This window comes from Rana temporaria, chromosome 4 (genome assembly GCF_905171775.1).
Source record: "Rana temporaria chromosome 4, aRanTem1.1, whole genome shotgun sequence".
NCBI lineage: Eukaryota > Metazoa > Chordata > Amphibia > Anura > Ranidae > Rana > Rana temporaria.
The window spans coordinates 2,654,558-2,670,182 of record NC_053492.1 but is presented as its reverse complement, the minus strand read 5'-3'; the positions used below and the strand labels follow the sequence as shown (position 1 = coordinate 2,670,182).

At 43.8% G+C, this 15,625-nt stretch overlaps 2 protein-coding genes and 1 pseudogene across 2 annotated transcripts in view; 2 read left to right on the top strand and 1 right to left on the bottom strand.

Annotated features, from left to right (window-relative positions):
• Positions 1–4,473: 4,473 nt before the first annotated feature.
• LOC120938678 lies at positions 4,474–4,604 on the bottom strand (annotated as a pseudogene).
• Positions 4,605–11,111: 6,507 nt separating this feature from the next.
• LOC120935824 (piggyBac transposable element-derived protein 4-like) lies at positions 11,112–14,907 on the top strand. The gene is made up of 2 exons (XM_040347884.1): positions 11,112–11,147; positions 13,058–14,907. Exon 2 carries the CDS (start codon positions 13,075–13,077, stop codon positions 13,873–13,875), a length of 801 nt encoding a protein of 266 aa, XP_040203818.1. The 5' UTR covers positions 11,112–11,147; positions 13,058–13,074; the 3' UTR covers positions 13,876–14,907.
• The window catches only part of LOC120935221 (oocyte zinc finger protein XlCOF22-like), a 26,819-nt gene continuing 25,153 nt past the window's right edge, over positions 13,960–15,625 (top strand). Inside the window, exon 1 of the mRNA XM_040347388.1 lies at positions 13,960–14,670. Within this exon, the coding sequence (XP_040203322.1) occupies positions 13,960–14,670 (711 nt within the window). The remainder of the gene's footprint in view (positions 14,671–15,625) is intronic.

The following is a 15,625-nucleotide window of genomic DNA, read 5'->3' as shown; positions in this document are numbered from 1 at the left end:
ACTTCTCCAGAGCCTCTCCCATCCTCTGGAACTCCCTGCCCCAGTATGTCTGTGAAGGAATGTAATGAGCATAATGATAAATTAGAAAATGTCTATTCTCTATGCATCTTTACAATACTATAAAGTCGATATTGCTTTTTATTGCTGTCCACCACTGCTGTAATCCTTACTTACTCAAATCAGCTTCAGAAATGGCGGATACCCTCTTCTCCCACACATCTTTAGGAATGCGGAAGTGAAGACAGATCAGAGGGACAACCAAGCTTGACCATCACATTTTTGTTCTCTTCTTGTATGTCAGCCAATCAGATGTTATTATTAGTCTCACATTAACATATTAGTGATGTATCGTGCTGTGTGTAAAAGAATTTAGCACTGCCTGTAATAAAGGATTAGATAAGGAAGTAACGGATCTGCACGGACGTGTCGGAGTCTTACTTTCAAGCGTGCACGCAATGTTATCTAAACTTTACAATTCAGAACAGTAGTAGAATCCATATTAACCCCTTTGTGGTTCACCGACTATCACAATCTTAAGACACACTTGCCCATTTCCCCACTGAACCTGGACTCCAGAAGTCCATATCAGCAGAGCCTCACCATTGACCGTGCTCTGGAACACCTTCAGATGAAGGCTGCTGACAGCTGAGAAAAATACACCTGGCAAACATCCATTACTGGAGGGGGAGTGGTTACTAGAATTTTAACCCTTTCACTGCCAGGCCCTGCAATCCACTTTTAAATTCAGATGGCCAGATAATTTGCAGTTTTTCTATAGTATTTTTTTCCTCTTGCAGCTTTCAGAGTTTGTTAAAGACCCCCCAAACCATATATTTTCTAAAATCACATGGCTTGTGTAATAAAAAAAAAAACGTATTACTGGTTTCTTTAGGTCCCACAATAGTTGTGAAAATGTTTATCAAATTCGCTGTTTTCATTAAAAATTCACTAAAAGCATTATTAGTTGATACATACATGGCAACGCTTACAAAACTCCTAAATTCCTACTAAATATAAAAGTTAAGGCTTTATTGAGTTAATAAATAGCAAATATTTGTATATTTTGAATTGTGCCTGTAACAGAATGACCCGGGACAAACAGAGACTTTGTAAGGATAAGGGGTACTCCTGTACCGGCGTCACCAAGGAGTCTTATGTCTAGGGTCACCTTATGTCCGATAGGGCCATAGGGTGACTGAGAAATTATATCGTAAATTACAGGACAGGGGACATTAATAATAATTCATGGTTGCAGGATGTCTTGAGATATCACAAGTTGTCAGCTTATTCAATGTGGGGACACATTCTTTTGAGAGGTGTTAATTGCATCTACTCCTAGACATTTCATTGTCCATTGTGTAAAGGTGTTAATTCAGGTCTGCTCCTAGACCTTTCCATCGTGTGATAACACGGTTTAAAGCCTATTGATGCCCAGGTGTGACTACCTGTCTGTCGGAGACAGAACGTCTGTCTAAAGATGTGGATTGAAGGGAACTCATTGTGTGATGGTATTTTGTGTGAATTCTATTGATAAAAGTATGTGATTGAAGCCCCATGGTGTGAAGGGGGGTGGAGTATTCAGTTTCCCTTTGATTACGGTCACCTGCTTGTAACTGCATAAAAAGCTGAGAAGAAACCATTAAAGCAGTCTTCATTTTGAAACCAGAAAGCACAGAGTGGTGTTTCGTCTTATTCTGGGAAATGGGATGGATCGGGTCCTGTTGGTTGGAGTGTCGATAAGCTGTCTTGGATGGAATGGAATCTCGTGAACGGATTTAACCCCGTTCCCATTTGGGGTTCCGTTACAGTGCCTTTTTGTGAAAAGGTGAAAACGAAAGATAAGCAAAACTGTAAATAAGAACAATTTACTCTAAAAATCTGATGTCATCATTTTTCCATTATAGCTTTCAGAGTTTGTTAAAGACCCCCAAACCATATATTTTTCTGAAAGCACATGACCAGTAGAATTAATATGTGTGTTTTCACAAAAAAATCTTTATTAGTGGACAAACACAACATAACTTAAAAAAAGCCAAATTCCTACTCATTCACATGGGACGTACTAAAGTGCACACCTGTGGAGGCCCACATGGGGATGCCCAGATGTTCCGTGCATGCAGTCAGTTCCATTCATTTCAATTAGGATGCAGTGGCTGCACAGGCACAGCTGCTGCACCCAATCTGACATCCCTGTGGGTGTGGGTACACAGCTGCAAACACACACAGTGTGAACTCAGGGACATGCACCCGGACTCACACAGATGTCAAATTAGGAGCAGCTTCTGTGTTCATGCAGTTGCTACATCCCAATTGACATCAACGGGTCTGCTTACACAGGGATGCACGGAACATCTGTGCATTCCCATGCAGGTAAACACAGCCTCACAGGAGTGTATGCTGTAGTATTCCCTGTGTGAACAAGGCCTTACTATGATTTTTTGTTTTTATTTACATCTTGTTTTTACCTTTTTTTTATATTTTGTATGAGATATCAGAGATCTAAACAGACCCCTAAAATCTCTTTTTTTTTTAGACAGAGAAAGGGACTGAAGACAGTCACACTGCATTTAGATCCAGAAGAGGATGAGCATTGCCTAGTGGTCTTGGACTTGGAACCATAGAACGATAGAAGATAAATGCAAAATCACTCCCTGAAACAAAGGAGGATCACAAGTTTGCAAATAAGGAGCAAATCTGTTTTGCAGAATCAAAGAAAAAAAAGAAGAAGCATGAAATGAGGAGGGGAAAGTCTCAGGATTTCTAACATGTAGTCGCAAGCCATCATGCTGGGAACCCAGTTATCTGCTATCACTCCTTTCCAAAATCCGATAAAAAGCCCCGTAAAAGTCCTACTCCACCCAAGTGAAGATCCTTGTTTAGATTTTGTGTATTCCCAGTACTCCTAATGGAACTGGGGACTGCATTGGAAAGCCCAAAGCTTGAGAGCAGCAAAGGCACTATCTTGTTGAAACAGAAGGAGCATCAGATTGTTGGAAATGAGAGCTTGTCGTACTCCCTGAAGAAGCCAGAGTGCCCCCTCTTCCTGATAACTTCTGCATATAATAACTCCTGGTTAAAATAAGAGATTGCTGGCTCTACTGGAAACATACACACTTTCTGAGTGAACTCACTCACCCTGGGAATTGCCAGGTGAATCTGTGCAGTGGAGAGAACACTTCTTAGGCTGTGTACACACGGTCGGACAAAACCGATGAGAATGGCCCGAGGTTCAGTTTCATCGGTCCAAACCGACCGTGTGTATAGCCCATCGGTCTGTTGTCCTTCGGTCCAAAATTTTAAAACATGCTTTAAATTCGAACCGATGGACTGCTGCCCGATCGGTCCAAACCGATGGTTAGTACAGAAAGCATTGGTTCAAAACCCGCGCATGCTCAGATTCAAGTCGATGCATGCTTGGAAGCATTGAACTTTGTTTTATTCAGCACATTTTTTTTCTGTTGAAAAGCCTGTGGCGTGCAAAACACAGCCCAAAAACTCCACCCGGTGCAGGAAAAATGTGCACACACATAAAGAGGTGCAACAAAAAACTGTGACGGGTGCATCGTCAAGCGGTCCTCCGAAGAGGACCCAGCTCTGATCCCCCGGGGCGTTAGGCTCCTGGCAGGGAAAAGAGTAAACTGTGGTCCATACAGCCGAAGCCATATGGACCCATCTTGGTCCAAGCAGCCGAAGCCACAAGGACCCAACATCCTCAGAGGGACTGCCGGAACAGAACCCTCCTCGGTGAGGCTCCCCCGAAGGGAGAGCCGGCGAACTTAGCCAGAAGGCCGGGTCCACCAACTCCCAAGACTTTCAGAGCGGGTCCGAGGACCTGCACCCTACTCATCACACATAAAGTGCAGTGCACCTAACAAAAAAAGTGACAAAACAGACAAACACGGGGAAAATAAAAAAAGAAAGTGGGGAGAAGGAAGATGGGAGAGTGAGGAAAAGTGACCAATGTGCTATACATTGGCCGGCCCTCCGGCCAGGAAACAAAAATTCCACTGGTCCTAGCCAAAAGGCCGGGCCCTAGCGGCAGGTGTCAAAAAGGTGTGTGTGGAGATGAGTGACCTGAAGGTGCCACACGGTGAGTGCCCCTCAAACACTCGTGCAATGTATGGCACCCCTGGACTGCCACTCCAGGGGCACAATCTCCACGGGCTTTTCAACGGTCCCTAGCCCCCGGTCCGGACCGGCAGCACCCTTCCCAGCCAGGAAGGTGGGAGAAGAGGTCGGGGAGAGCCTACTGACGCAGACTCCACCCACAACCCCTATCTCTCCCACCTAATCACATTCTGGAAGTACTACCCGCTCCATCCCGGTTAAAGGAGAAGCAAGGGTTCCCTCCAGAACAACTGACTGGGGCAGTTACCACCAAATCCAGGCCAACGGCCAGGGACCCGGCCTCTTGGCTTCGACCTCATGCCTCTCTGTCCAAATCAGAAGGCTTCCACCTCCACACCAACAGGCTTAGCGTCCGCCGACTGCCATCCCTTTCCCCCTGCCACAGGGTACCGGGGACAGTCAGCTTAGCACCACCTATTGGCAACTGATAAGAACAGATACTACACTTGATCTTAGCCAAAAGGCCGAGAAGCGATTATATTAATTATTAATACAAAACCAAGAGTATGTTTACGAATTGGAAATGAAGCAATTTAAATCAAATTCGATATTAAGGCAATTGGGAGATAGAGTCTGCATCTCATGTATCCAGCGAGACTCAGTTTTACTTAATTCCCTTACTTTATGACTGCCCCTCCAGTGTGGAGTGTATTTGGCAATGGCCCAAAATTTCATTTCCTTGGGATTGTTGTGGTGGCATTTCCAATTCGTAAACATACTCTTGGTTTTGTATTAATAATTAATTTTATTAATATATATTGATTTTTATTCATTATGATGGTTTTTATTACTGTTATTATAGTAATAATCTTTTAACTCTTTAGTACAATTTTTATTACATATTTTTGATGGTTTTATATGTTTTATTGATAATATTGAATAGTGTTGCATCTATTTAATTGTATTTTTAAATGTTCATCTACTTATTCTATGCTTGTTGTATATCTGGCCACAAGAGGGCAGTAGATTGCATATGCAAATGCAAATGCACCATCCGCATAGCAAACAACATAGAATGTTTTTAAAGTTTTATATCAATTACATTTTTTTAAATTTGTTTATTAAAATTATGTGTGTCTATGCATCGACATTTGATCTCACTAGAATTCAGCTATGTGAGTAAAGTTTTGCCGCAATGATGTTTGTCTTTCCCTTTGGTTGCTCACACTAATGTAAACGCTGTCAATGAGAAGGCTATCTAAACCCCAAGCCATTCTCATAACGTATGAACCCATGAGTAAGTCGCGTGCCTGTGACGTAACGCGTAGGGAGGAGCCTGCGATCGAATCCGAGTGCATCGGATCGAGCTGAGGAAACAACATACTGAGTGGCGTTTTCATGCTTTACTGAAAGCCGGGATTCGTGAGTGCATATGTCAATGCTCTGATTACATTTTTTGATCTGTCATCGAATATTGCGCAATGAGATTTTTTCTCTTTTCTTTCATGCAATCCCTGTCTGTGAGTGCCTGTATCATCTGATCACAGCGGTGGAGGGCTGGATTAGCATTCAGATTGAAGAGAGTGATTTTTTCCCTGCATGGAATCCTGCTAATCACTGTGCACTAATTAACCACTTCCTTACTGGGCACTTAAACCCCTTCCTGACCAGAGGACTTTTTGCGATTCGGCACTGCGTCGCTTTAACTGACAATTGCGCGGTCGTGCGACGTGGCTCGAAAACAAAATTAACGTCCTTTTTTCCCCACAAATAGAGCTTTCTTTTGGTGGTATTTGATCACCTCTGCGGTTTTTATTTTTTGCGCTATAAACAAAAATAGAGCGAGAATTTTGAAAAAAAAAAAAATATTTTTACTTGTTGCTATAATAAATAGCTCAATTTTTTTTTTTTACGTTTTTTTTTATCCTCAGTCTAGGCCGATACGTATTCTACATATTTTTAGTAAAAAAAAAAAAAAAAAATCGCAATAAGCGACTGGTTTGCGCAAAAGTTATAGCGCCTACAAAATAAGGGACAGAATTATTATTATTATTTTTTTTTTTTTACTAGAAATGGCGGCGATCTGCGATTTTTATTGGGACTGCGACGTTATGGCGGACACATCGGACACTTTTGACACGTTTTTGGCGCCATTCACATTTATACTGCAATCAGTGCTATAAATATGCACTAATTACTGTATACATTTTTTTTTTACTAGAAATGGCGGCGATCTGCGATTTTTATTGGGACTGCAACGTTATGGCGGACACATCGGACACTTTTGACACATTTTTGGCGCCATTCACATTTATACTGCAATCAGTGCTATAAATATGCACTAATTACTGTATAAATTTTTTTTTTTACTAGAAATGGCGGCGATCTGCGATTTTTATTGGGACTGCGACGTTATGGCGGACACATCGGACACTTTTGACACATTTTTGGCGCCATTCACATTTATACTGCAATCAGTGCTATAAATATGCACTAATTACTGTATAAATGTGACTGGCAGGGAAGGGGTTAACACTAGGGGGTGAGGAAGGGGTTAAATGTGTATCCTAATTAGTGTTCTAACTGTGGGGGAGGGGGGGTGACTGGGGGGGTGACCGATCTGTGTCCCTATGTACAAGAGACACAGATCCGTCTCCTCTCTCCCCTGACAGCACCGCTGTCTGCGAGAGCCGGGAATGAGAAATGATCTCATATGTAAACATATGAGATCATCTCTCATTGGCCGCACAGATCGCCTAGGAAACGGCCGCTCCGATTGGCCGTTCACGGCGATCTGTGACTGGCTGTGTCCAAGGGACACGGCCAGCACAGCAGTTCCCCGCTGCGCGCTCGGGAGCGCGCGCGGGGAACGCGAAAAGGGGCGGCCGTAAAAACACGGCCTCCCAGAGAAGTAGAGCCACCCGGCGGCCGTATATAGTCGTACGGCCGTCGGGAAGTGGTTAAGGACATATTAGTAATTCACAGTTTATGGAGTATTCTCCCTGATTAGTTTTTCTTTGTACGTTTTATCACCTTTTAAGTTAATATTAGCGCATCTATATTTTATATGTTTCACTGTTTGGATTTGGTATTACTCAAGATAGCAGCTATATTATTTGTTTTTTTATTTAGGTGCACGTGGAATTGATTATTTAATTAGCGCTGTAGTATATTTTTCACATTATCAATATATTTCTATCCCCCTCAACCTTCATAAAGAATTTCTTTCAATTATTGTATACCATGTGACAATCCCCCCAACTTGTAAACTTTATGTACCTAATAAAAAATGTTGTAAACAAATATATATATACAGTATTTCTACCCCCCTTGGTGGGAGTGGAGATGACCCATCTATAAGGATATACAGTACACACACACACAGCACAAGGCCGTGTTCACATTATGAGATGTTTCTCTGGGCTGCAGTTCCTCTGCGCTCCACAAGATGGTGATCTCACCTCTACCCAGATAGGAAGTCTCTATGGAAGACAGGAAGTGATGTCAGGTACAGACAGGAAGTTCCGGGTGAGAGGTGAGTCGGGAGGAAGAATCAAGGAGACATCGCTGGAATCGGCAGCAGAGGAGGTAATAAGATCTTATTTTCTATTTACACCCAGTAACCCCGTCATGTCCGTCCTCTTCCTCCATAGTCACTGTGACGTCTTTTATCTCCAGCAGATGATGATACACACATATATAGTGTGGAAATGTAGATTAACCCATTCAGGGGGATCAGTTGATGATTAATATATCTTCCTTCCAAAGCTGGCCATACATGGTTCAGTTTTATCGTTCAGCCAGTGGACTGAGTAAAAAAAAACTGAAGTGATTTCCCCTCATCTACACATTGGAGGGGGATGGGGGAATCCTCCCCGCTGCACTATTGTATTCTGACAATGGGGGGCGCTCCTCCGCTCTCAGAATACACAGATCAGTGATGAAGCTATTGGCTGCAGCCGCTGATCGAGTGACTTTTATCCGGCAGTGACCACACATGGATGGAAATGTGACCGATCCCTGCTGAACCAGCTGAATTTCCATGTATCTGTGGTCACCTTAAAGGGGTTGTAAAGGTTTGTTTTTTTTATTTAATAGGTTCCTTTAAAGCGGAGGTTCACCCAAATAACATCTATATAAGAGCAAATTCTTTATACTACTAACATGTACAGTAGCCACTATTTTTTTTAGGCTGTACATACCTTATTATCGCTATTTTAAATTCGGCTTCCGGGTACTCACTCCCGCGGGAGTAGGCGTTTCTATCCTGAGGCGCAATGTAATCTGGGAGTTCGCCCAGATGAGTGATGTCCTTCAGAAAAAGTTCCCCCCTGGCGGATAAGGCCCCCCACCGCATTGCTTCCATTTAGAAAGAGAGGTGGAGGAGCAGTAAAAACCCCGCTCCAAAGATACAGCTAGCAGGACTTTTGGAGAGGTCCTGCTAGCGCACCGCTCCAGTGTGAAAGTCCTGGAGCGATAATAAGGTATGTACAGCCTAAAAAACAAAAAGTGTCTACTGTACATGTTAGTAGTATAAAGAATTTGCTCTCTTATATAGATGTTATTTGGGTGAACCTCTGCTTTAAGCTAGTGCATTGTTGGTTCACTTTCCTTTTTCTTTGATTTCCCTTCTAAATGTTTTTTATTCTTTGTCTGAATTTCTCACTTCCTGTTCCTCCTCAGTAAGCTGTTCCTGGTTGACTAACCACCGCTCAGATGATGGTGGCAAGTTTACTGAGGAGAAACAGGAAGTGAGAAATTCAGACAAAGAAAAAATAAATTTAGAAGGGAAATCGAAGGAAAATGCATGAGCTTAAAGGAACCGATTTAGAAAATAAAAAATGAACCTTTACAACCCCTTTAAGACCCCTTTCACACTGGGGCGGTTTGCAGGCGCTATTGTGCCTGCAAACCAACCTGAAACAGCGGCTGCTGTTTCTCCAGTGTGAAAGCCTGAGGGCTTTCACACTGGAGGGGTGTGCTAGCAGGACCGCTGCAAACGTCCTGCTAGCTGTATCTTTGGAGTGGTGAAGGAGCGGGGTTTTTACTGCTCCTCCACCTCTCCTTCTATATGGAAGAAATGGGAAATCGCGGCTATACTGCCAGCACTGCGCCTCTACAAGGCAGAATTAATCCTTTTTCGGCCGCTAGCTAGGGGGTAAAACCGCACAGCTAGCGGCCGAATACCGCCGCAATTCCGACGGTAAAGCGCCACTAAAAATAGCAGTGCTTTACCGTCAACGCACCTCCCGCCCCAGAGTGAAAGGGGCCTTAGTAATTTCCTCCCCTCCCCCTCATCTCCTTCATTATGTAAGTCATGCTGAGATAATCTCCCATTGCCTGAGCAATATTCGCATTTGTCTCTGAGCTCCTTCTTGCTATTCCTCGTCCTGCCTGTTGTTTCCTGCAGGTTAAAAGCTACAAGCGTTTATCCTGCATAGTGTGGGGGGTCCAGTGTAAGTAAATTATACCTCAGTCTGCAGTGGAGCTTTAATAACATGGAGACCTTTTGAATTTACTATTTGTCTTCATATTCTAGAGTTTTCCTCCTGTGAAGTCTGGAGATCATATGACCATCACATTGCCTCCACCTCCCTCCCTGATAGAATAGAGAAATACAAAGAAGATTCTAGAAGTCACCAGAGAGATGATGGAGGAGAGGTGAGCGGTGCCGGGAATTCTGGGACATTATCCAGTAACAGACAAGGGGTGTGTCTGGATGGTGACTGTATCATTGTGTGTGTCAGGTTCCTATAAGGTGTCAGGATGTCACTGTCTATTTCTCCATGGAGGAGTGGGAGTATTTAGAAGGACACAAGGATCTCTACAAGGACGTCATGATGGAGAATCAGCCGCCCCTCACATCACCGGGTAAGAGGAGACTTTATTGTAAAGGAGAGAGCAGTACGGAGGCTCCACCTAGATCCCCCATCATCTGATAAACACATAGAAACGGTGGCCTGGATTCAGATACAATTGTGTATTTATCGGCGGGCGTAACGTATCTCAGATACGTTACGCCGCCGTAACTTAGGGCGCAAGTTCCGTATTCATAAAGAACTTGCGCCCTAAGTTACGGCGTCGTAGCGTATGTGGTCCGGCGTAAGCACGCCTAATTCAAATGTGGATGATGTGGGCGTGTTTTATTTAAATTAATTGTGACTCCATGTATTTGACGTTTTTTTCGAACGGCGCATGCGCTGTCCGTGAACGTTTCCAAGTGTGCATGCTCCAAATTACGCCGCAAACTGTCAATGCTTTAGACGTGAACGTAACTTACGTACAGCCCTATTCGTGAATGACTTCCGTAAACGACGTAAAATATGACGCTGTTCGGTCGTTTCCGACGTCCATACTTAACATGACTTACCCCTGCTTTATGAGGGGTAACTTTACCCCCGGAAAAAGCCTTACGCAAATGACGTAAAAAAAATGCACCTGGCGGACGTATGTTTCTGAATCAACGTATCTACCTAATTTACATATTCCACGCGGAAGTCTAGGGAAGTGCACCTAGCGGTCAGCGTAAATATTGCACCCTAAGATACGACGGCGTAGGAGACTTACGCCGCTCGTATCTAGGCAACATTGAGGCGTATCTGATTCTATGAATCAGACGCCGAGATGCGACGGTCCGCACTCAGAGTTACGACAGCGTATCTGGAGATACGCCGTCGTAACTGCTTTCTGAATCCGGGCCAATGTATTCAGTCAGTGTGTGTGTTTCCTACAGATGGATCCAGTAATGGGAACCCACCAGAGAGATGTCCCCGTCCTCTGTATTCCCGGGATTCCACACAGGAAGATCGAACCATCCCTCATCATTACAAGGTTGGTGGTACAGAGTTTCTTCTAAAACATGGACTTGTGGAGATAATGTGGTGTGTTTTTTTATGTGAGCTTATATTTTACATGTGATACTGTCATTTTCTTGATTTAGAGTGGAGATCCAATCGATATAGAATTTGAGGTGAAATCAGAAGAAGAGACGTATGTGAGGGATGATCAGCAGTCTATGGAGGAGGATGGAATAACGGGGACATTTATAGAGGAGGACACTCCTACAGAGATCAGCACAGGTGGGTCATTAACACTAAATCCATTCCTCCACTCATACTGCTCACTGATTGGTCCAGAGTAGGGCGGGGACTGGGTGATATCAGCCTGTAATCCCCTGGTCACTTTCCTGAGCTGTGTTCCCCGTCCTGTATTCCTGTATTTCTCTCGGATAATCTTCCTTCTCTGTGCTGCAGACACAATTTATGTCTCTAGACTGGATTTATGGAGATTCTGGGGTTCAGCTCGCAGCAAAAATGTAGATTTCTCACCATAGGCATTGCTCAACAGAGGCACCAGGGTTAAGAATCTTGAAACTTCTCCCCTATGTACGGGTCTAGCAAGATCTCTGACAGAAAAATTCTCCAAGGATTACTTGCTGGCTGTGCCGGGTGGAGGGATATGTCTGTATAGTCTCAGACCCAAGTCACTGAGTGCATTTTTAGGAGATGGGAGGCAGCGGTGTGGGATCTCTGCAACTTGTCTCATGTAAACATTTTCACTGAATACCAATATTGAGTTCTGACCCTTGAAATGTATAATTTATATTGTACATTACATACTCCTGATCCCTGCACTATATACTCTATATTATACATCATTTTTATAATATATAGTTCTAACTTTTGCATTCTATATAATAAGTTGTACATAGGTGTTACTTTTGCACCCATTTCCTACCAGCTGGACATTTTATATCTGATGATGTGATTGGAGCACAGACTTTTACATGGTGATAATAATGTAATAACATCCTCAAACTTTGGAACCTTAAAGGGGAGTTCCAGCCATTTGTGTGTTTATTAAAAGTCAGCAGCAACAAAAAGTGTAGCTGCTGGCTTTTAATAAACAGGCACTTACCTGCTCCAGCGACGCGCCGGCCGGGGCTCCGCTCCTCTCCCTCCCTCCCCGGCCGGCGTCTTCATCTTCAGTGTGGGCACCCGGCCGTGACAGCTTTCGGCTTCACGGCCGGGCACCCACTGCGCATGCGCGAGCGGCGCGGCACTGCGCATGCGCGAGCGGCCCGGCGCCGCGCCTTGTAATTGGCCAGGAGATCGCCTAGGACCTGTGACGTGTCCTAGGCGATCGCCAACAGCAGCCACTTCCTGAAGGCGACTAAGCTTAGTCGCCTACAGGAAGGAGGAAGTGGGACAGGAAGTCCCACTCGTGCTGAAGCCCCCACTCCCCCCCCAAAAAAAATTACATGCCAAATGTGGCATGTAAGGGGGAGAGTAGTGGGTTAAGAGGAAGTTCCAAATTTGGGTGGAACTCCTCTTTAAACATAAAGTGATAATGAGGGAGGAGTCAGTAACCCAATGATGGTGGTCTTCAGGATCAGTCCAGTCTTCATCTTGGTTGTTCTCCCCCATCCTCACTCTCTGATCTCTGGTGGGGCTCAGCCCCGCTGTTATTCATGACTAAATCATGGACTAAATAAGGAAGCGCAGGACTTCTTGTGTTGGGAAGATGGCAATGAGTGATAGAGGGGGTGGGGACACTCGACCTATAATCCCCTCATCACTGTCACTCCTATAAAAGACAGTTCTCGTTGTTTCCTCACTCTCTGACTAAGGTCCATGAATAAAGAAATGAACTGGTAGGAATTTTGAATTTGCCATTGGTTCCGCCCCCATGCGTTACAACACTCGCAGGGAAGGGAACCCGGAACACAGACAAATCGGGCGGAGGATACAGTGGGAGTACATTGCGGGATCCTAGGTACAAGGTAAGTACCTGTACCTGGATATTGCGGTATAATCCAGAGTGTTGTAATGCATGGGGGCGGAACCTTTGGCAAATTCAAAACATAACACACACATAATACATTGTAATCTGTTAGGATTATATTACTGTATCAAATAATTTTACATCAGTTTTCTCCCCAGTGCTTTGTCCAGTGCCCTGCCTGAACTTTTACTATTCTTTCTGCCAGGAAACTTGAGAACGTCCATGGCATCCAAAAAGCGCCCCTGTAGGTCAAAAACGGTTTTAGATCAGCTTGAAAACAGCGATAGTGAATTACAATCATTTGAAGAATTGAGCGATAGTGATTCGTGGGGAAATTCATCATCAGACGATGAAAGTGACGACAGAAACGATTCTGCGACTGAGCTCAATGATGTGCGAACTTGGTGCTCTATTGACTGTGGTACGGATCATGCAGCGCCCCCAAGATTCCCATTTACTGGAGTATCTGGTATGAAAGTAGACGTTGAAGATGACAACCCCTTGGCATACTTGCAACTATTTCTGACCGATGAGGTTATTGAAAAAATAGTTACTGAAACAAACCGATACCAAGAGCAACAATCGTCTCCTACGCATCAGAAGTTTACAAGAGGCAGGAAGTGGGAACCAGTGACCAAAGATGACATTTGGAAATTTCTGGGCCTAATAATACTTCAGGGAGTGGTGGGGAAACCCCTCCAGAAGTGGTATTGGACAACTAATAAATTACTTGCCACTCCATTTTTTGGCACGGTCATGTCAGAGTACAGATTTTCCCTGATCATGAAATATTTACACTTTGAAAACAATGAAGAATTTGATGAAACTACTCATCCTGCACCAAAACTCAAGAAAATTTGGGAAGTATCTCAAATGATTCTAAAGAATTTTCAACAGAGTTATGTGCCAGAAAGAGATATCAGCATAGATGAAAATCTAATGGCCTACAAGGAAAGGCACAGCTGGGTACAATACATTGCATCAAAGAGAGCACAATTTGGTGTAAAATCCTACATGCTATGAGAATCGTCAACTGGCTACATTTGGAATTCAGTCCTATACACTGGGAAAGGAACAAAATTCAATCCAAAATACAGCAGCTATGGAATGGCAACATCTTCCGTTCTTTCACTCATTGAGCCATTGCTAAATCAGGGCTATTGCGTAACAACGCACAACTTCTATACGTCTCCTGAACTTTATGAGTTTCTTCTACAAAACAAAACTGATGCCTATGGAACCGCTAGGGCTAACTGGCGCAACATGCCGCCAATGTTTGGCAATAAGAAGCTGAAGACTGGAGAAATGGTTGCCTGGCAGAAAGGCAAAATGATGGCACTGCGATGGCGTGACAGGAAAGATGTGTGCCTATTGAGTACAGTTCATAATACCTCCACTGCTATGGTACGCACAAAAGGTGGGAAAGAAATCATGAAGCCGCAAGTACTGATAGACTACAATAACACCATGGGAGGTGTTGATAGAGCCGACCAAGGCCAAGCAATGACATTCTACCCAGCAATGAGGGAACATCAAAAGAAGTACTACAAGAAGATCTTCAGGCATCTTCTTGAGCAATGCTTGTGGAATGCCTTCATTCTGCTCAAAAAAAAGAGCGACAAGCCTGTGATTCATGCTGACTTCATTTGGAAAGTTACCGAACGGATCTTTGTAAACCACCAAACACCATCAATGGCTGTGAATAGAGCTGGACGTCGTGCAGTTGGCGTTGTCAATCCAGAACGTCTGACTGGTCGTCACTTCATGGACTACATCCCACCAACCGAGAAAAAGTCAGCACCTACAAGGATGTGCGTGGTTTGTTGCTCGAAGCGAGATGGCAGTGGAAAGAAAATCAGAAAGGAAACAAGGTTCCATTGTCCTGATTGTGACGTCGGACTTTGTGCAGTCCCGTGTTTCAAAATTTATCACACCCGGGATGTTTACTAAACTAATATGCAGTGTCTAGTATTACAGTGACTAGTAATATTGCACCCTACAAATGTTATTGTTTTTTGATTTGATTACATTATTGAATAAAATGTATTATTATAATTTTTTATAGAAAACATTAATGGAAGAGAAAGACCCTCTTCCAAATGTAGGGATTTTGGAGTGAGAAATGTCAGTTGTTGTAATAATGAAAAAGTGCAGCGCAAACAAATTAAATGGTAATGAATAGAAAAATATAAATAAACATGAGAATCAGTCCATGGGTAATCATAGGGAAACCAAAAAGTGAAAATAGAAATAAAAGTCCATAAGTGATGAAGTGAACGAGAAATCCAAATGAATTTCAATATAGCAGTGCAGATTCCAAACTTGTGACCAAAGAGAGATCCTCCACCATAGAGAAAACAGATGGCCTCTCACCTCAGTTAATCGACCCTCAAGGAGCCACACAGCATGATATGTAATCAGGGATCCAGATGGATGGCAGACAGCAGCTCATGGACAGCTCCGGATATCAATCATAAACTCAGCGGGGTAGATTCAGATAGATTAGCGGATCTTTAGAGCGGCGGCGTATCGTAAATCCCCCGGCGGAATTCAAATTCTGCGGCTAGGGGGAGTGTAGTATTTAAATCAGGCGCGTCCCCGCGCCGATTTAACTGTGCATGCGTAGTCAGCGAATTTTTCCGGCGTGCATTGCTCCCAATGACGTCGCTAGGACGTCATTGGTTTTGTTGTGAGCATAAATTACATCCATCCGTATCCGCAAACGACTTACGCAAACGACGTAAAAATTCAAAACTCAGCGCGGGAACGACGG

What these genes read in the sequence shown, in the direction of transcription:
- LOC120935824 (XM_040347884.1), top strand. Translation starts at nt 13,075, where the DNA reads ATGGCATCCAAAAAGCGCCCCTGTAGGTCAAAAACGGTTTTAGATCAG.